Source organism: Rhinatrema bivittatum, chromosome 5 (assembly GCF_901001135.1).
Source record: "Rhinatrema bivittatum chromosome 5, aRhiBiv1.1, whole genome shotgun sequence".
Taxonomy (NCBI): Eukaryota; Metazoa; Chordata; class Amphibia; order Gymnophiona; family Rhinatrematidae; genus Rhinatrema; species Rhinatrema bivittatum.
The window spans coordinates 223,395,528-223,416,650 of record NC_042619.1 but is presented as its reverse complement, the minus strand read 5'-3'; the positions used below and the strand labels follow the sequence as shown (position 1 = coordinate 223,416,650).

The 21,123-nt window shown below is 40.9% G+C and overlaps 1 protein-coding gene across 4 annotated transcripts in view; it reads right to left on the bottom strand.

Annotated features, from left to right (window-relative positions):
• Positions 1-11,491: 11,491 nt before the first annotated feature.
• Positions 11,492-21,123, bottom strand: part of CDKL5 (cyclin dependent kinase like 5) — a 418,621-nt gene continuing 408,989 nt past the window's right edge. For all 4 annotated transcript variants that reach the window (XM_029603337.1, XM_029603339.1, XM_029603338.1 and 1 more), the window contains 2 exons: positions 20,724-20,843; positions 11,492-17,937 (listed from right to left, as the gene is read on the bottom strand). In XM_029603337.1, coding sequence (XP_029459197.1) covers positions 17,533-17,937; positions 20,724-20,843 — 525 coding nt within the window. In that variant the 3' untranslated portion in view covers positions 11,492-17,532. The remainder of the gene's footprint in view (positions 17,938-20,723; positions 20,844-21,123) is intronic.

The window sequence follows — 21,123 nt, the reverse complement described above, 5'->3', positions numbered from 1 at the left end:
GTTTGCCGCCAGCGGGATAAGCCCCGCTTGTGGCACCACGTGGCTGCCCCTCAGCGCCCCCTATGGCTCGGCACACTAGGCGACCGCTGAAGTTCGCCTAATGGACGCACCGGCCCCGTTTAGCAGTATATAACTTGAGCCACTTACTGACTGTTAGAATGTCAGAGTACATTAAGACATTAGCAGGGGGAGTAGCAAATTTATTTACTTGTAACGAGGCGGACAGCAGGCTGGGAATCGTCACTCATGGGTGACCTCATCGGAGGGAGCAGTGACCGCCAAGCTCCAGGAGCTTTCTGACATGCTCTGTTGAACATGTACAGGACGTCCTGTTTCACAGCGGTCACAGGGGGCCCTCCTCAGCCTTGCATATACCTATAAACTGGAGAAGACTCCTCCTTGTGGGGGGCGGAAGGATTTTGTGAGGTTTGATATCCTGCTGAGCTCAGAGAACAGCTCTTACAGGTAAGCAACTTTGCTTTCCCTGAGGACAAGTAGGATATGCAATCCTCCCGCATGGGAATCCCCAGCTAAAAGTTTGTGTTAAAAAGAAAAAGGGGATAAACAAGAAAAAATATTGCCAACAGGCAAACAAGATGATTTATTGGCAAGAAACCATTTTCAGCTTTGCAAGTTATTTATTTATTTTTTTGTAAGACAACTTGGAAAGTAATCAAAATGGACTCTGGGGGGTGGAGTTTGTATTATAAACCTCAAAGAGACCTTGCAAGACCAAACTTATTGCAGTGTTGAGAGTACCTTCCAAACAATAATGTGATATAAATACAATATGTGCACTGAGCTCTTCCACCGATGCTGCTATAGCTCTGACACTATGAGGCCGATGCAATATTTTGGTGCAGGAAGCAGGTGCTGAACAGTCAGTGCCCACTTTCTTAACCTGCCCCCACTTGCCCCCCATGGGGGCACCATGCAATATTTAAATTAGGGGGTCGCGTTAGCTAAGGAGAGCCTGAGTGCGTCGGCCCTCCGCCAGTTAGGAAAACCAACACAGAGTTTATCGGCGTCGGTTTTCCTAAACAGCGCACAGCCAAGGGGTTCAGGAAATGGTCGCATCTCCATTGAGAGTCCGTTTCCTGCACCCGACTGCCAGCATTTTATTTTAACTTTTTTTTTTTTTTGGTTAAATTAATTTACTTTTTCCTCCTACTTAATATTGCAATGATATTAAGTAGGAGGAAATGATATCGCAATGATATTAAGTGTTTTTTCTGCTTTTCTGTGCTGGTTTAAGGAACACTCAGCAATTAACGCCTGCTCCAGGCAGGCACTAATTTCTGATTGCTAAATATGTGTCCTAGACGCACTTTTTTTTTTTTTTTTTGCATGGGGGGGGGGGGGGGGTGTGAATGCTAATAGCCTCAATCACATGCATTTGCAAGTGATTAGCGCTATTAGATTCACTCCGTGTTGGACATGCATTACAGAGGCATAAGATTGCATAAGGGGATTAATTAGCGCCAATAAAACCCGCGTCCAACTGCGGGTTATACTGTGCTCTCGGCTGAGCGCACTGTATTGCATCGGCCCCCATGAGCCTTGACATGCCCCTTCAGAATCAAGCCTGCCTGGGCATAACAGAAAGAGACACAATCTGCTATCCAATTAAACAGTGTACACTTAGCAACAGCAATACCTGCTCTATTGGGATCAAAAGAAAAAAAAAAAAAGCTGATTAGACTTTCTAAGGGCTTCAGTCCATTCCAGATAAAAGGCTAAGGCTGTTTTGCAATCCAAACTGTGCAAGGTTTGTTCATCTTTGTGGACATGTAGCCTGGTAAAGAATATTGGGAGGACGATTGACTGGTTAAGGTGGAACACTACCTTAGTTGGGTCTTAGGATGTGTGTGCAGAATCACCATTATGAAAAAATGTTGTATAGGGCAGGTAAAGCACTAGGGCCAGAACCCCATTATGTGCACCGCTGGCCATCCCACAAAATATAAGGCCTTCCAAGTCAAGTACTTCAGCTCACAGTAGTCTAGTGGCTGGCAATGAACTTTCATCAGCTGGACTAGAACCATATTGAGGTCCCAAGATAGTGGGGGATTGATAGAAGGCTTCATAGAAGCAGGCCCTGCATACATTTGACAAAGAAAGGCTGTACAGAGATGGGTTTATCATCTACATGCTGATGATAAACGTCAGTTGCATTAAGATGAGCTCTAATGGAGTTACTTGGATCAGACTCTGTGAAGTGTGGCAGGTACTCAAGCAGTTTATTTGTGGGGCAAGAGAGAGGATTTGGGTCTTTCCCTATAAAGCAAACCTGCATTATTTAAAACCATAAGACCTAGTGGAATATTTCCTAAAAGCCAGAAGAATATGAGACACATTCTCAGAGTGATTCAAAGAACCCAATACTACCCTCTCAACATCCAAGCTGTAAGGGCTAGGGACCTGATGTTGGGTTGGAGAAAAGTTCCTTGATTTTGCATGACTAGAGTTGGAAAATTCCCCAACCAAATTGATTCCCTGATAGATAACACCCGAACGAGTGGGAACTAAATTCATCTCAGCCAATAGGGACTATGAAGCTCATAGTCCCCCCGATGTATGAATTTCAGCAGAGGTTTTATCACTAGAACAGGGGTGGACAATTCTGGTTCTCAAAAACCACAAACAGGTCTGGTTTTTATGAAATCCATAATGAATATGCATGAGATAGATTTACATGCAAATATATCTCATGCATATTCATTATAGATATCCTGAAAACCAGGCCTGTTTGTGGTTCTTGAAGACTGGAGCTGGCTACCTCTGACATCAAGAATATTGTTAGCTCTGGGCATATACAGCCTGTGCAGGCATATACAGCCTGTGCAGTTCATGCATTTGCTGTCATGAGCCCCTTGTAGTTCAAACAGTGCTGCTGCATGAAGGGCAGGGTCCCTAATAGGAAGTGAGGAGGAGCCGGCACTGCAGGAAGAAGAGCAGGTTTTACAGCAGCAGCCTGTACACTGATGGGGGAGATGAAGGGAAAAAGGTAGGGCAGGATCAAGCTCCAAGCTTCTGCAGGGAACAGCATGGGATGGGAAATGGTGGAAAAGAGGGAGGGGGAATGAATGTGGTTTGGCAGGAAGAAAGACATCAGGGACCCAAGATTAGTAGGTAGGGGAAGAGAATTGGGCCTCCCAGACTAGGCATAAAGAGAGGGACTCCCAGATTGGGTGAAGAATTCAAGTATGCAAGGGGAGAGCAGGTACTCAGAGACTGAATGGAGAACACGAGTATGCAAGGAGAGATTATGCACTTGGAGACTGAGTAAGGCTCTTGGGGATTAGCAGGAGAGCAGTTGCTCAGACTGAGTGGGGAACTCGAGTATGTAAGGGGCAGGCAGGTATTCGGTGAATGAGTGGGGAACTCGGATACGCAAGGGAACAGCAGGAACTTGGAAACTGAATGGGGAATGTGGGTATGCAAGGGGAGAGCAGACACTCAGACTTGATGGGAGAGTGAGGGTTTGGGGGATTAGAAGGAGAGCAGGCATACAGAGATTGAGTGTGGAACTCAGTATGCAAGGAGTGAGTAGGCACTTGGAGACTGAGCAGGAGAGTGGGGACCTGGGGGATTAGGGTTAGAGCAGGCACTCAGATTGAGTGGGGGGAATGAGCAGGGTTTGGGGAGACAGCAGGGACTCTAAATTTGGGTGGAGGATATTACAGTATGTGTGTTAGGTTAGAAGTATGAGATGAATAAGGGGGAGGTGAGATGGAGGCATGAGAGGGGGCTAAAGGGTGGGGAGGGGTCAAGATGTGATGTGAAGGACCTGGAGGGCTGGGGAGTGGGTGAGAGACAGTGGAAAGGGATGGGGGGGGGGGGGGGAGTTGTTAGAGGGAAGGGATGGGCCCATGAAAGGTTTGAAAATGGGACAGAGGAGGAGGTGAAAGAAGTAATGGGAGACTGGATAAGAGATAAGAGACAGAGGAAAGGGGCTGGAAGCAGGAAAGAGGATGAGACACTGCCTCCTCCAAACTCTTTCTGGTATTAAAAAAAAAAAGGAAAATCTTAGCTGTTGGCACCACCCCCCGGATCATGGTAGCAGCTTACTGTGAGCCGGGCTCGGCATTTCTACCTCTCCTCTTGACTTTTTGCCAGCTTATTTAATTAAGTGGTCCTAGTTTGAGCTTGCTCCTTATTTGTCATTAGTAAATACTAGTCTGAAACAGGATGCTAGGAAGTCCAGAGAGAATGAATATTATGACTCGGGGAGTATATAATCATGGCCAGTTTGTATTGTATACGATATGATATTCAGAGCCAATATAATGATTCAAGGACAGGGGTAATATGGTTATGAATTGGGGGTTCTGGTTAGGAGTCTAGGGGGCCGATGTAATAAAACCCACGGCAAGAAAGGCACTACCGGTAGTTACGAGCACGGGTTTTATCACTGCATGTGGCTAAAGCTGGTGCCTTTGTGTCAAAAAAAAAAAATTATGCAAATTATTTGCATGCAGAAATTTGCACACACGAAGAAACGCCAATACCTAAGCGTGGTAAGGCCCTATGTAATAAGTGGCTGCATCCGCGTAGAAAAGCCACACCCATAATATGCTTATAAAAGTGAGTAAGCGAATGGGCCTCCCTATTCAGTGAAAGTATGACCCTGGAATGTATTCTTAATATTTGTAATAACTGTGTGCTGCAGAAAACTTGGCAAATATTTTCCTGGGTGCTTGGACGCCAAGATTGACGCTCAGCTGTGTGCAAATCAGGACACTCAGGTGCCCAGAAAGGTGCCTAATCACGAATCTGGCTGCGGAAATAGGCGCTCAGCTGGGTGCGAATCAGGATGCTTGGGCACCCAGAAAGTTGCCTAGCTAAGCATGAATCTAGCTGGGACAGCCTGCTCCTCACGATCCCTCCTCACTGTCTGCTCCCTCTCTTGTCATCACTTCTGTCGCCTGCCAAACCTTCTGCTGCTAATCATCTTTTGGCAAAGCCACAGGATATACGACAGCATCAGAAATCTCCATCATTGAAATTACACCAGAGCTGTACGGACACACAACCACACCATACCAATGGAATAAAATAGCCCCTGAGATGGTACTGTTACTTAACTCATGCCCTGACTGTGGCGGAAAAACCCCAGCATTAAAAAACCCACACTAGCATTAGCTGGGCTCCCTGCATTTCCCATGATTAGATAATTGACTCCTTTGCATGCCATTAGCATGCACTCGTGCAGAAAAAAAAACATGGATCAGTAAGCGTGTTCGTATGCGCTTTTTCCCCCGCACACAAAAGCTTCGAATATATGTAAGCATTTTTTTGCTATATTAATGGCATCTTGATAAGAGGAAAGTTTAGAGTTAAACAGCAGTTTATTAGTGTGTGTTGGGTCCTGTCGCCACTTCCTCTCTAATCTTCTCAACTCACATTACATTTTTTTGAAGCATGTTGTTAAACCATGCAGCCATTTTAACTCTTTTTCTAGAAAAGTATTTCAGGGGTATGAGTTTATCAAGAGTACATATTAGTGAAGTATTCCAGAGTTCCAGAAATTCTTCAGGACCTTCACAGATGTTATTTTGCAGTGTGGGTATAAGATTGGTTGCCAAGTCTGACGGTCAATATGCCCACGCTTCGTAAAGGTCATATCACATTTTTGGATCTGTTTGTTATAGGAGGGAGTGAGAGAGAAAGAGACAAGGAAATAGTCACTCCCTTCCCCTAACTTCCCCGCCCTCAGCTAACCCCCCCCCCCCCCCAAATTGTCCTCCCCTGTTGCGCCTGCCTTGGCAAATGGCCGCTGTGCCGGGAGCCTCTGACCCCGTCCTGCCCTGCCCCTCCTCTTTTTGCAAGCCCCGGGACACACGCGTCCCGGGGCTTTACGCGCATCACCGGGCCTTTTTAAAATAGGCCCGGTGCACGTAACCTTTTTAATATACTGTGGGGCAGATTTTCATGTTTTTGTAACCTACTGTCCTCCTGGACTCCTTTCTCATAACTCTTCTTTCCTCTTTGAGTCTCTTCTAAAATTGGACCTTGATCCTGCCATTACTATAATTCTTGGTGATTTAACCTTCACTTTGATGCTCCATCACTATCGCACTCAACTCAAGTTTTGTTTGATACCCTTTCTTAATGTGGTTGGCAGCAGATCATATCTGCTCCCATCCATAAGAAAGGTCATTGCCTAGAAGTGGCGACAGGACTACCCGGGGTGGGGGGAGGGGTAGGCAGCGTGGCTCAACGCGCGCAAAGTGCACAATTGTGCACCCCCTTGCGAGCGCTGACCCCCTATTTTATAACATGCGCGTGCCTGCGCACGCATGTTATAAAATCGCGTGTCCATGTGCGCGCGCCAGGTAGCGCACACACATGGACGCGCGCAGGTCTTAAAATCTACTCCTGTGATTTTAAGCAGAGCAACTTATATGGAGAAGGAATAGTAACATCCAATACAGAGAATTTCAGATGCAATTTGAAAAAAACAGCTAGACCTCCTCCCCTGACTGGATTTGAAAAAGTATGAGAAATTAGGACGACAACAACGAATAAGTACTAGTATATTATAGTCTTTCAGCCAAGTTTCAGTAATATATAAACAGTCATAAAATCCAGAGACTAGACGATCATGGATCACATCAGATGTTTTGGCTATTGATTGTGCATTGATCTAAAGAAAAATCAGTGTAGTAGATGCAAAAAGAGTAGGTATAGATGTTAATGAAATGTTTTAAAGAGTTCTAGTAGGAAGAAACCTTTTAGGTTGGTAGATGTTACAGCCACCATAATGTCCTTGGCCTGTAATAACTGATCCAAATAAGATGAAGCATTGTATTCACAGTTTTTCATTGTTAACTGTTAACTGGGCGAACTGGTGGACAAACAGGTGAAACTGGCAATGGCGTGGGCCTGCACCTCTTTTAAAATCTCCTTATTTTCATGGTAGAAGCAAGATTTGCGGGCCCATGTGTATGCCCAAGTAAAATTGGGTGCACTTGTGCGCGCAGACAGGCTATTTTATAACATGCACGCATTTACACACTTAAGTTATAAAATAGCCGTGTGCCAACACACATGCGCCAAAGAGCACTGGTTTGAGTACTGTCATAGTTTGATCCTGAGGCAATGGAGGGTAAAGTGACTTGCCCAAGGTCACAAGAGCTGCAGGGGGATGTGAACCCTGGTTTCCCTGGTTTGTAGCCCACTGCTGTAACCACTAGGCTACTCCTCATGTCGCATGGCTTCTGAGCCACAGTTCAGTGCTCTAATAGGCCACACCTCCTCAACTGGGGCACAGTGCTCCACATACTCAACCTAGTGCTCACTAATGGGGATAATCTCTCTAATGTCTGGACAGGTGCCCACCTGAGCACCAGTGATCATCAAATGGTATGGTTTGATATCGCAAATAAGATACAGAGAAGTCACATGAAGACCCAAGTTCTGAATTTCAAAAAGATGGACTTTGACAAAATGGGAATGTACCGCGAGGAAGAACTAGAAGACTGGGAGAAAATGGGCAAAATGGAACAAACAGTGGGCCAAATTAAAAGGAGCAATTACAAAGGCAACAAATCTAAATGTTAGAAAAGTAAAAAAATATGTACAAGGAAACAGAAACTGATTTGGTTCACAAAGGAGGTGGCTAAAAAAATAAAGGCAAAAAGAACAGTGTTCAGGAAATATAAAAGATCCTAAAAAGAGGAACACAGGGAAAGAGCACTGGTTTGAGTACTGTCATAGTTTCAATCCACCACTGTCAAGGTGGTGTAATCCAATCCACCACTGTCAAGGTGGTGGATTGGATTACAAACTGGTTGACTGACAGGAGACAGAGTGTAATGGTAAATGGAATCTAATCTGAAGATAAAATGGTGTTGCCACAAGAATTGGTATTGGGACCGGCTCTGTTCAATATCTTTGTGAGCGACATTGCGGAAGTGATAGAAGGTAAAGTCTGTCTATTTACAAATGACACTACGATCAGCAACAGAGTGGACATGCCTGGAGGAATAGAGAGAATGAAAAGTGATTTAAGAAAGCTTGAAGAGTGGTCGAAGATTTGGAGCTGGGATTCAATGACAAGAACTGCAGAGTCATGCATCTAGGATGCGGAAATCCAAAAGAGCTGTATGTAATGGGGGGGGTGAAAGACTGATGTTCATGGACTAAGAGAGGAATGTTGGTGTGATAGTGTCTGGTGATGCGAAGGCAGCAAAGCAATGTGACAAGGTGATAGCTAAAGCCAGAAGAACACTGGGCTGCATAGAGAGAGGAATAACCAGTAAGAAAAAGGTGATAATGCCCTTGTAAAAGTCTTTGGTGAGGCTTCAACTGGAGTATCATGCAGTTCTGGAACCTGTATCTCAAAAAGGATAGAGACAAGATGGAGGCAGTCCAGAGAAGGGTGAACAAAATGGTGTGGGGTCAGTATCGGAAGACTTATGAGGAGAGGCTGAAGGATCTAAATATGTATATCCTGGAAGAGATAAGGTGCAGGGAAGATATGATATAGACTTTCAGATACCGGTAAGATTTTAATGATGCATGAACTTCAAACCTTTTCTGTTGGAAAGAAATCAATAGAACTAGGGGTCACAAAATGAAACTCCAGAGGGGATGACACAGAACCATCACTAGAAAATATTTCTTCATGGACAGGGTGGTGTATGCCTTGAATGCCCTTCCAGAGAAGCTGGTGAAGAAAAAAAAATCAAAGAGTTCAAAGTGGTATGGGATAAACACTGTGGATCCCTAAAGGCTAGAAGATGGAAATGAAGAAATTACCCTTAACCAATAAGCCTCAATACTTTTAATGTAAATGTGATATTGCTCTTCACTTCAACCACATGGGGAAAGGGGGGAGTTGGATTCAGACAATAACCAAGAGCCCCAACTTTTACAGTCTGGGGAACTGATAAGCATGGGGGTAACCTGCATGGAGCATCAAATATTACCCTTAACCAATAAGCCTTGATGATTTTGATGCAACTACATCACTCTCCGCTTTGACAATGGTAGTGATAGGGGGTGGGGTGGAAGAGGAATTGGATTCAGATGACAACCAACATGAGCCCTGACTTTTACGGTCTGGGGTACTGATACACAGACATAAGTGAAAAAATACAGGACTGCTTCTAAGGCCAAGTCCATAAGCAAAACACGTCAACACTGTCTGAATTTTCAAGAAGGTTCATCAAATAACTGCACAGAGTGGCAGCTGCTACCCTTAAGGGAAACATGGAGTAACCTGCATGGCATGGCAGATACTACCATAAGAAGCTTGCTGGGCAGACTGGCTGGACCATTTGGTCCTTTCCTGCCATCATTACTATGCTATGTAACTATGTTAAAATGAAATTGGGAAAAACTAGTAATGAAATTAGAAGTGTTGGGTAAAAATATATTTTAGTTTTGCTGCAAACAACCAAACAATATATTATGGTTTTTATGTACATTTTATTGTAATTTATATTTAGAATTGTATATGGTGCTATTATGATTTGTAAGTCATTTGGAGTTTTCATTAGAAAAGCATCTAAAAAAATGCAATAAATATAATCATTCAAGCTGGCTATTTTCAGAAACAAAAATGCTTGGAGTATAGCTATTCCATATTTCCTGCTGATTCTTGGTACATTTCAGACAAGAATATTAAGCATAAAAATTTCAGTCTTCTAGTGCAAAAGCTGTATATTTTATTAGAGACATTTTGGAAGGTCCATTCAAAAATACATTGTGCTTAGTAAAAATTAATCATTTCCATGCTGATAAAGTTACCACAGAATAAATACACAGCTTTTAAAAAAGTATTTACATCAACAATAGAAATATACAGAAACAAAGGATGCAATACATGCCAGAAAAAACTTGGTATGGCGTACGAGAACATGATACAAATAGTTATATAAACACTTTACAAATGACTAATAACTTTCACAAAGTTTTCTTTTAATATTAAAACATTTTAAGGTCAGTTTTCATTTGAGAGAAAAAGGTCAACAATGCATCACACCCATTCTAAAGTTTAAAAAAATGCATGGCATGATGTGGAAACTTTTATGTGTTCGAATTTCTAAAGAGCTGCTAACAGGATAAAACATACCGTCACCCATCCAGTCAAATATTTAGGAAACTAGATCCATATATTTTGTACTTTTGGCCCAGTTCTCAATATTTTGGTCCAAAAGGCATTGAAATTATCACATCTGCTGGCCACACATACCTACCCTAATGTCATCAGCCAGGTGATGTGACTAACTGATCCCATCAATGAAGAGATGTCCATGACGAGGATTCATCTGGGAGAAGAGTTTGGTCAGTTTAGACGATACTCTTGTCCCAAGAGAACCATTTCTAAGAGCACTTTTTATAAAACATCCATAAATTCTACATTTCTAGATGTTTTATAATCTATTTATAATTAAAAAATAAAGTCAGAAACCCTTCTCATCTGTAATGTGGTCAGTTTGTTGAGTGTCTTACTGTATGGGAGCCCACTATGAAGACTCTGTTGGAATAGTTGGCCAATCGAGCAATTTGTTGACTGAACACTTCATGATAATGCTAACCGTTGTTGCTCCAGATAATTCTTCACTAGTAAATTTAAATTACTCATTTTGATCACAGCTGTATCCTCCATTTTGATACACCCAGTGCAGTCATGAAAATAAAAAAACAAACAAACACAAAAAGGACAAATGGGGATGGAAAATAAATAGCTAATCACAAGCCAAAACATCCTTATAGAAAGCTACCTTTAGCAATAACTGGTTTATAACAGTTTGTGATTACATATAATTACTTACCTTACACAGCATATTAATTTTTTTTATAAAATGGTGCATGGATTCTTCAAACTCATATATGAAACAGTATCTCACTAACTAAAAATAGTGCTCTTTGTTCTATTGGCCTCTTTTGAAAGATGAAAACATTTAGCAACGCTCTTCTAAGTTTGTTGTGAGAAAATAAAAGGTACCTAGAGAATGTTTATGCCAAAGCATAATCAGATTTAAGTACATAAAATACTCAAACTGGAGAAAATCCTGAGTAATCAGCAAGTAGTTATGTTTGAATACAATTAAATTGCAAACCTGGCAGACTAAGAGCTAAGGCCTCTATCCTGACCATTACAGGCACTGTAGGAACAGCAATTCACCAGGAAACTTTTCCTATTCCTAATTAAGACACAAATAGAAAAGTGCAAAATGCTTTGCAAACAGTACTGGTGATTCCATCTTTCCACACCTGGAGGAAATCAGACGTCCCACATACCATAAAACAAGTACACGCAGGTAGTAGAAAAGCTATTTGGCTTTTAGTGTCATGAAATACAGACATCATGAAACAACCACAGACGCCTTAAAGAGAAACCTTGTCTACAGAACTAAAAATAGGGAGGGGCCATTGGGTAGACCACTGAACTATTAGTCAAATCACATCCTTTCTTCTGCTGATTCTTTGCATGACCCTGGACAAATCGCTTTTATCTATTTGTGCTTTAGTTTACTTTTCTGGAGTTATGTAATAACAGCACTGTTTCCTTGACCATGGGAAAGAATTCAGTTAGTCTTGGAGCCAAAAATATATAGGCTGGTCATTTACCTAAAAAGTGGCTGCATTTTGGTTTCTGTAGGCATGAATCGTAAAAGGATCCCATCTATTGAAAGGTGCTATACAAATTATAATTCACACAGACTCTCTCTCTCTCCTCTAAACAAAATGCATTATTACCATTAGCGGAAGAGGTGGAGATCATCACTATGTCAGATTTTGGGCATGCTTGGGACATTGGTGGGAGAAGGGTTGAGAAGACATTTAAAGGGCTTGGGGGGGAAGGCGGAGTTGGTATTGGAGTCCATGGGGCATTGTGTATGTGCACATTCCCAAAGTATATGAATCTCTACTAGGCATACTGGATGGACCATTTTGGTCTTTATCTGCCATTATTTATTATGTTCCTGAAGTCTGAGGGTGGGCATATGCCATGTTCGAGACCCTCACTTCCTGAAATCAAGCAGTCTTCCACAAATACTGCAAAAAAAGCCCAGACTAACAATAGCCCATCTGGTACAACTTGGAAATAGTCCAGTTTCTTGCATTAAAAAAATGGTCATGTATCAATATTTTTGCAGATGATCACTAGAACTGGAAAAGGGCTAGTATATAGTATGCTAAATGAACAGATCTACATTTTCTAACATCAACCTATCAATTGGTAAGTGAACAAATCTGCAAAGCATGCGTTTTGCATGAAAAGTGGGATCTTGCTGGCATGAAAACAGAGTCCCTGACATTATCACAGAGTTTTCTGTGAACAGAAAACCACTTGGACATACAAGGAGTGTGTGCATCTTGCTGGTATATATCTGTACAATGGATATGCGGAAAGGCCAAAGAACAATTTCTGTTCAGTACTTGGAATAAGATGCCTGCATTATGCTTTTCGACAGCAATTTCCATCTGGGAAATGGAAAACTGTAGATTTATTACAGAAAATGTGAACAATTTGTACAAGCCAATACAAGGCTAGATAGTTTCTTGTATTATAACAAACCAAAGGAACCTCCTAAAAAAGGAACAAACAGTCCCTAAATGTATGAAGGTCAGTCCTTACTACATTATAAATGACACATAACTCGTCAATATATCTTACTACTAAAGGTTGGAAAAACACAAAATGCTCATTAGTGAAATAAAACCATTTTCTTGAAATATCTGTGACACAGAAAAATGTATGGCTTTCATTACTATCAGGAAACCTAATTTGTGAAGAGTAGATTGTATGATACAAATGAAAGAAGGAACAATACATGTTCCTTGAATAACACTCTAAGGGCCAGATGTACCAAGCATTTTCCACACAAACATAAAATGGGAAAACCAGTTTAGTACATCAGACCCCAAACAGCCTTATTCAATGAAAATTATTTCATTAAGTGCTGAATACGGCTATGTTTATTAATGGATGTAAATATAGCACCCTGTTTTCCTTAAGCCATTCCAGACCACTGATTAAAGTCCATTTTAAAAGGCACAGTACTGGGGCAGTGAACCATACAGAAAAGTTAATACAAGTACTGCTTCATTGGATCTCAATGTATATCACTAGGCACTTATGCTATATATGTGGTCTTTGACCAATCAGCACATGGCTGGCAATACCTATAGATCCTGAAAAACTAAGTAAAGCAATACTTATGAGTTATTAGCTATAAATGTATTTGGTGATGGTTCTCCAATTTACCTTGCTCATAGATTTCTAGGACATGCACACCCATATATAGGAATACAAAGAAACACTCCCTTTGACATACTGAAGGTTTGCAATTATAGTAAAGTCAATTATGTTATCATATGCCTATATAATAATTCAGTCTAAAATCAGCCAGGAAGAATTTCTTTCTTTACCACTATAAAATGTAAAATTCCTCGGAATCTTTCAGACTGGATGTATATATTAGTAGCCCAGTTTGGAGAGGATATGGCCATTTTTCTTCATAGCAGGGAAATTAACATATCCTCAAAACCTATTGTAGATTGAGAACTTTTATCAGTTTAAGGTCCATATTATTCTGTTCTATTATTCTATTCCTTACCACCATCACCTTCTGAGAGAAAAGGAAAAAAAAACCTAACTAATACAAAATGTATTATAATGTAAATTTACAGAATAGTAAAATGATTCCAGCAAAGTTCATTACCAGATGAACTGCAATGCCTATTTCCTTTAAATTCAATCACCTTCTGTTAGGCTAATGGAATTAAAAAAAAAAAAAAAAAGCCCTTCAGAAAAAGCAAATTAGCCAAATGAGATCTGAAAGCATGTACATGGAATTTAATCTTTGATATCTCACTGAAGTCCAACATCCATCTGTAATGACCTCACAGAATCCATGAAACATGGAAAGGACACAGTCCCTATCCATTCTATGCAAGCCTTTGCCTACTGAAACACTAACCTTCAAAAGGATTTCTGAGACCTTGTGAGAACGTCGGCATCCTCACAAAAGAATGAATTCCTCTGAAAAATGTGACCTACTATAGCTCTTCTTGGTGCACATTAAGTTACACTAACTTGTCTTATCCTAGAAGAAACTAGAATAATGCACAAATTAAACCTTGTACTACTCCATACAAATTAAAATGAAGAGCGATCTATTCTTGGAAGCTAACACGTTGTCTTGGTTTGCTTAGAATTCCTTTGGAAGTCTCAAAGGTATTGTAAGCTGACACGGCAGCAAATGACATGTCTTTTCAGAGGGAAATTCTAAGAGGATCCACACTATAACACAACAGTATCTTGATAGTGTGTCTAGAAAATTCTGAGAAATTAATTTTTCTTCCAAAAAGAAATAAAGCATATGGTCACAAAAATGAGGCAAGGCAATACCAACAATTATTTTAACACTCCCTCCCCCCACAGACAGCATGAATAGTATTTCTCACACACTTTATCTTACTGTTTAGGATGTATGCAAGACAAAATAGGACAAAACAGATGAATTGCCGAGTTCAGTCATAATTGGTTGAATGTTGAGATAAAATTGGGGATGGATTAAGCCTAACTGTACCCATTGTCTTCTTCTGACCTGAAATACTTTTTTCCCCATTCAGCAGTTTGGCAGGGTAAGAAGATGTGGAAGGAGATGGCATATTTAATAGGACCTAGACATACCCTGTTCCCAGAAGCCCTAGTTCTTTGCAGTAAATATGGCAGAGCAAACCCTGGAAACAAAGTATATCATTCATTCAAAACATAAAATAAATAGGGCAAATTATGGAGAGAATTTTAGGAGTCTGAAAATGAAAGTGCTGATAATTTTAGGCTTTGTCGAAACTGGAATATCCTACTAGGATCCCTACCTATCACGCCAAGTCACATTTGAGTTACCTATTGTTGAAGCCGTCCAATTCTTGAGTTCTAAATTGGGGATATAGCTGTGATCAAAAGGATTACAAAAAAAATTATTTGTAAAAATCTAACCATTTTTAAGACCAAACTAACCAAAATTAAAATTGTTTACTTACATTCTCTCTGATGTTCACATCTTATTAAAAAATAAAAATCCCCTTTTAAGAGCTAGCATATATATATATCTATATGGTATATACATATACTTTACATGTATAAAAAATATATATGAAATAAAGATGCACAAATCTAAATTATCTCAAAGGTAATGGGAAAATAAATAATTCTTGATAATTATCTTCATAAACTCTTTAGGGCTATGAGTTTTTAGACTTGTTTATAAATCTTAAGCAATATTATATGCAGAATATATTAATATTATTTGTCTTTGTATGGTGCTTCTCCCCCTGCCAGAGTTAGTAAGTTTTACAAGTGGTGTTAAATTTTCCCCTTAATCTGGCACCAGTGCCAAAAGAAATCTTATACTACATGTTTTGGACAGCTTAATAATACAAGAATACAGAGAGTAAAGAGGAGGCTGCTCCATCCAGTCCCGATTAACTGTGTTTTTCCTTTCATATGTTTCAAATGGAAATATAAAGAATATCCATAGGCACAAAGTTTCCAACTATCATCCAAAGACAAAAGTCAGAAATGGAACTGCACTTTGGGTTAATGCAATTAGGGAAAATATAGAAAAAATGTTTTTGTTTTGGACCAGCATTCATTGTAAGTTTAACAGGCCATAAGTGATTATTTTCATATTATCTACAGCCTACACAAACTGGAACCTTTGTGCAAAGGACAATGTTTGTTAGCAAGAAAGAGAAATGAGCATTGTATGTTGAGTAAAGGTTTATCAGGATCCAGGAATAAATTGGGTATATTCATCAGATTTAAACTAAGTCACACTGCAGTTGAAAGATACAGCAGAAACATTGATATTTTAGTGCAAGACAAATCAAAATTATATCAGTTCAGATCAATCTTTCTGTATTCTTTTATTTTTATTATTATTAGTTGGTGCAAATTAAAATATATATATATATATCTACTTAACTTGTGGCTTCTCACTGCTCCAAGTTCAGTATGACCTTGGTGGCTGCTGCTGCAAAGACTGGGGTTTAAGATTGTCACCAGTCTGCATGCCTGAGCCTGCTGTTTCTATTTTCAAAGCAAGAAAGAGGATGAAAACTGGGGCATATGTGCCAGCTGTCTCTTATCCTACTGTGCACTAAAGTCAACAGCTGGCCAAGTACAACCTGAAACAGGAGTAAGCAATAAAATAAGCAAAGCAGCAGATCCAGTTAAAACAATACAAACCCAATGCTTATATTCCTGCTAAGCTAAATGCAAAATGTACACCAAAACACAACTGAGAGCACGACTGTGCAGCACAGTACTATGTGCTCCTTTCTCAGCGTTGTCATGCTGCTCGCAGCTCATGTTACGTTTCTTTGGTTTACACCCTGTAAAGTGAATGGAAGAACATTTATTTTAAGTTGTGAAGGGGTAATCTTCGCCCTGTTCAGTGGAATATAAGCAGAATTATAGTACAGTATGCCTTCTGTTAACTTTGTGTTTCTCCTTCCCCTTGTATTACAACATTCCCTTTACCAAAGAAGTCTATAGTACAGTTTGGAAACAAACAGATAAGATTTTGATAACTATCAGTAATAAAAATGCCTAGAGTACTGTGCTCTAATAGCTGAGCAAAATTCATACTGTTACAGTCACACTTATATCCACAATAGAACTCCCTTTTATTAGAAGTATAATACTGCACTTTATATCACAAATGTATGAAAATATGGCAGATAGTGTCATAACAATACTTTCTTTTAAATGAATATATTTATAAAACAGTTATTTACCATATATATATATATATATATATATATGTATATATATATATATATATATATGTATATACACACACGCACATATATATGTATATATATGAAACGCTCTTGATGCAATATATAAATGCTATACCATTAGTTTTTATAGAAACTACTTTAGCTGTTGCACTGGTTCACAATGTTTTAAACAGCTCAATATAACTTTACATTGTAACATAAAAGATATGATTAAACAGTACAATATTAGTTCATCATAAATAAATATTACAAAAAACTATCAAATAGGGAAATTTAAAAAAAAAAATTTTTAGACACAGAATGCAACTTTAAACCCTTACAAGGGATACGCTTGTGTCACATGAGCACCACTGCTTTGGCTCAGCAGTGAGAATAAGAGGAAGGGCATGGGTCTATAATATAGTTTTTTCATTCCCTGGAAATGCCAGAACAAGCCTAGATCCTTTTCCATATAGCTCTGCACCCTAAGCTGGAATGTTAATAAAAGAACGTATAAAGAACACCTGCTTGAATTGCACATCCTTGCTGTCTGATGTCCAGCGGGCTTTCTGGTAAAAGGTAATCAATGTTGATTCATTTTCCAGGATGACTCTATATACTGATGTGGGGGCTGCATAGTATGGGTCCACATGTGTAGGTCACATGTTAAAATTAATGAAAAGAGATTCGGTGGTTCTCTCCTCTCCCTGCTTCAATAACCCTTCACTTACCCACAGCTCGCACTATCTGCAGGCTGCCATCGCATCCAGGTTACAATTACAACGCTGTCTCTTTTAAGTCATTCAAATTTGGCATGCGTGATCGATTTGTTCGGTTAAACGTGTGTCCGTTCTGTCCACTCTTGGAAGCCAGCTGATCAGGGTAGGAAGTCCCATCATTTGCACCTCTATTTACAGGGGAGACATGCCAAACTGGTTCGATCTGGCCCGGGATCTGAAGTGCCTGTCTGCTCTTTGGCTGGGGTTCTTGACGAATAACTACCCCACCACCACCACTACCACCACCGCTGCTGACTGTCTGACCAATGGGATGAATCCGACCCTCAGGGAAAGAACTTTTGGTTGCTTGGCTTGGTAAGGGCTGAAAACGGGGTTCGGGAGGAGCTGCATGATTTGAAGAGGAGAGATGCAGCAGTTTTCGAAGGGATTTCAGAGGCTGATTCTGAAAACAAAGGCATAAAGAGAGAAAATATGTCCTAATGTTTTCCAATTATTACAAAAAAGGAACGGCAGACTGATGAGGTAAGCCAGTTTTATTCCAATTACCTACACAAATTTTTTAAGCTACAGATGCCATAAATTGCAAAAGCAAAGGATTTTTGTTCAGGCTGCCAGTGTCTATAAATGCATAACATTTATCAAATGAATCACTGATGCAAAAAGTAAATGCAATAGAATGCAAAGCTATGTATGGAGACCTAGCATATTAAAAAAGAATGCATTAAGTCAGTTTGGGAAAAAATGATTTTAAATCCCAATGCATTTTTACTGTGCTGTAAATGAATATGTAAAAAAGCAATTGTCAAGGAGTAAAATGAGCAGACCTATACATTTTAAAACAATTTTATACAGGCATCTGGGGAATCTGATTTTATTGTGACTTTTAGGGTTATGAAACCATTTTAATATATACGAGCAGTGTTGTCCTGTGTGCACAGAAGCTGCAAATAACGAGAGTAGTCATGCACTGGATGTCCCACAGCCCTGCACTCACCAGATCCATGGGGGTGGAGGGGAGCACAGGACTGAAATGCTGTGTGGCCAGCAACAGTGTTTCCAGGCATCTCAGTGTGGTTTGTCAGCTCCTTGCAATTCCAGGACAACTGTCTTGGCTTTCATTCCTCCCCTTCCAGCAAACCCTTCTTACATCTCTTATGACTAGCCCACCTGATCTAAATGGAGGCTGAGACTGGGCAGCAGGGATGCACAGACATGCTGGAGAGGGATGTGGCAGTGAGGAAGGATAAAGGAGGAGGCTGTATAGTACTCCAGCACCATTACCCCCATACCACTGTCACTGTTAGTTACTGCTGCTTTGGGACCCTTTCCTCCTTCCTGCAGTTACAGATAGCAACTTTAAAAACAAAAAAGGGGGAAGACTACATTAGATTTAAAGGCACAGAAGTCCATGCCTACTTATGACCAATGACCCCTTCCTCCTACCTCAATACCCGGAGAGTTAACATGCTGACCTTACAGCTTGCTTTTCTTCAGATAGGATGGTCTTATGGGGCAGAGTTGGGGGTGTCACTGGTGATAGGTAAGGCTGGACCCTAGTGGTCCGAGCCATTAAAGTAAGTTGGTCAGTCTGAAAAGTTGGATGGTGGTCAGCATTTGTTGGCAGGTATTTTGGCCTTGCTAGAGGTGACTGGTATGGCCATCGGTGACCCATGGGAGGTAGGACGAGAGCAAGTGAGTGAGAGGTGTGAGTGGGAGGAGGCGTGGCTCCTACTGGTACCAGGTTGTGGCCCCCACCCCACAGGGTTTCTGGGTCTAGTGGAATTTGGGATGACAGACCAGGCACCCTCTTCAGTAGCACCTCCCTGCCATGGGTACTAGAGATGGAGGGGGGTGCAGGGAGAGCACCCTTTAGTCATCACACTTGGCTGGATGGCTATTCTGCAGGGTGGTACACTGCTAGGGTATCCTAGGACCTGGGTAGCAGGAGGGATCTATTGGTCACTGGGAGCTGGTACTACAGCTTTTCTGACCTCTTCATGCATCTGGGTGGGGATCCAGAATGCTGTGGTTTTCTGAATCTTGTCTGTAAGCTTCTTTGGTGGTAGAAGGAGATTCTATGGCTTCTACAAAGCTTAACTCATAGTGCTGCCATGCTGTGGGCTACTCAATGAATACTGAGGGCCTGCAGGTCTCAGGTATAGAGCTGTTAAGGGGACAAAATAGGCCGGGTCCCACAGATACCATGTGGGCATCCATCATATGGGGACTCTTGGGTTGGGCAAACTGAAGGGATGGCAGAACAGGGTCCCTCCCCTCTACAGCAGGGTAAGTACCTCTTTGTCATCGGGTGCTGGGGTGGGACAGGCTAAGGTCTTATGACATATTTGCCTGTTTACCCTTATCTTGTCTGCAGTGGTCTGGCAGACCATAATTGTACTCAAGCAGCATTAAAGACAGGGCACCTGACCCTCCCAGGCATTTGATAGAAAGTCTTTGTCTGATTGATCTGCGTGGTCTCCCTCTCCAAGTCCAAGCTGCATTCTCCATAGCTACACCAGCAGGCATCATGGCCACTGCAAGGCTTATTCATACAGGGATGGCCTCTGCGGAATTCCCAGTCCGCTGGGGTATATGGGCCTTAAGTACAGGATAGTTAGGGCCTGGGTTCAAAATCAAATGAAACCATTTCAAAGCTAATGTGAATCAGTTATTTACACTTTCAAAAAATACAAGACTAGGGGACACACCATGAAGTTAGTAAATAGTATATTTAAAACAAACTGGAGAACATTCTTTTTCACTCAACACACAATTAAGCTCTGGAATTCATTGCCAGAGGATGTGGTAAAGGCAGATAGTGCAGCTTGGTTTAAAAAAGGTTTGGACAAGTTCCTAGAGAAGTCCATAAACTGTTATTAATCAGCAGACTTGGGGAGAGCCATTACTTATCCCTGGGTGTTAGCAGAATGGAAGTTTTCTACTGTTTGAGATCTTGCCAGGTACTTGTGACCTGGATTGGCCACTATTGGAAACAGGATACTAGGCTTGCTGGACCTTTGATCTGACTCAGTATGGCAATTCTTATATTCTTATAAGAGAAAAGAAATCTTGTTTTACAATATTATAGTCTGTCTTTCATCTCCATTCAAAGGCAAGTCTGATGATCTGTAATTTGGCATAAAAGTGCATACAAATATATTCCTGTGCACAACCCTGACTGAACATAATAGTGACCCTTTGGTTTAGGGATCCAACAGCATCACTTACATGAGTCTGGATTTCTGCCATCTTCTCAGGATGCCAATCCTTTTGCCTGCTGCTCTTGTGATTAGAAGAGTGAATGGCTTTCTGTAAAGCTAAAAGATCCTGCCCATCATTGCCAGACATCTGTAGCATGGAAACAGAGAGTAAGAGGTTAGTTAATGTGTAGAAAAAAATGTGTTACTTTTTTTTTAAGATCCATAATGAGTTATGACCAGCCATTTAAATATTATATTGCCCCCACTGTCAACACTATCCCTCCCTCTCAGATTGGCAATTATATTGGCAATTGTCATGCAGCTGTTTTCCGTCCCTTGCCCCTTCAAGCAGTCACATGCTGTTAGTTTAGTATTTGTAGAAGAGAGAGCAGTCAAAAGCCCATAGATGAACCCAACGCTTCTTATTC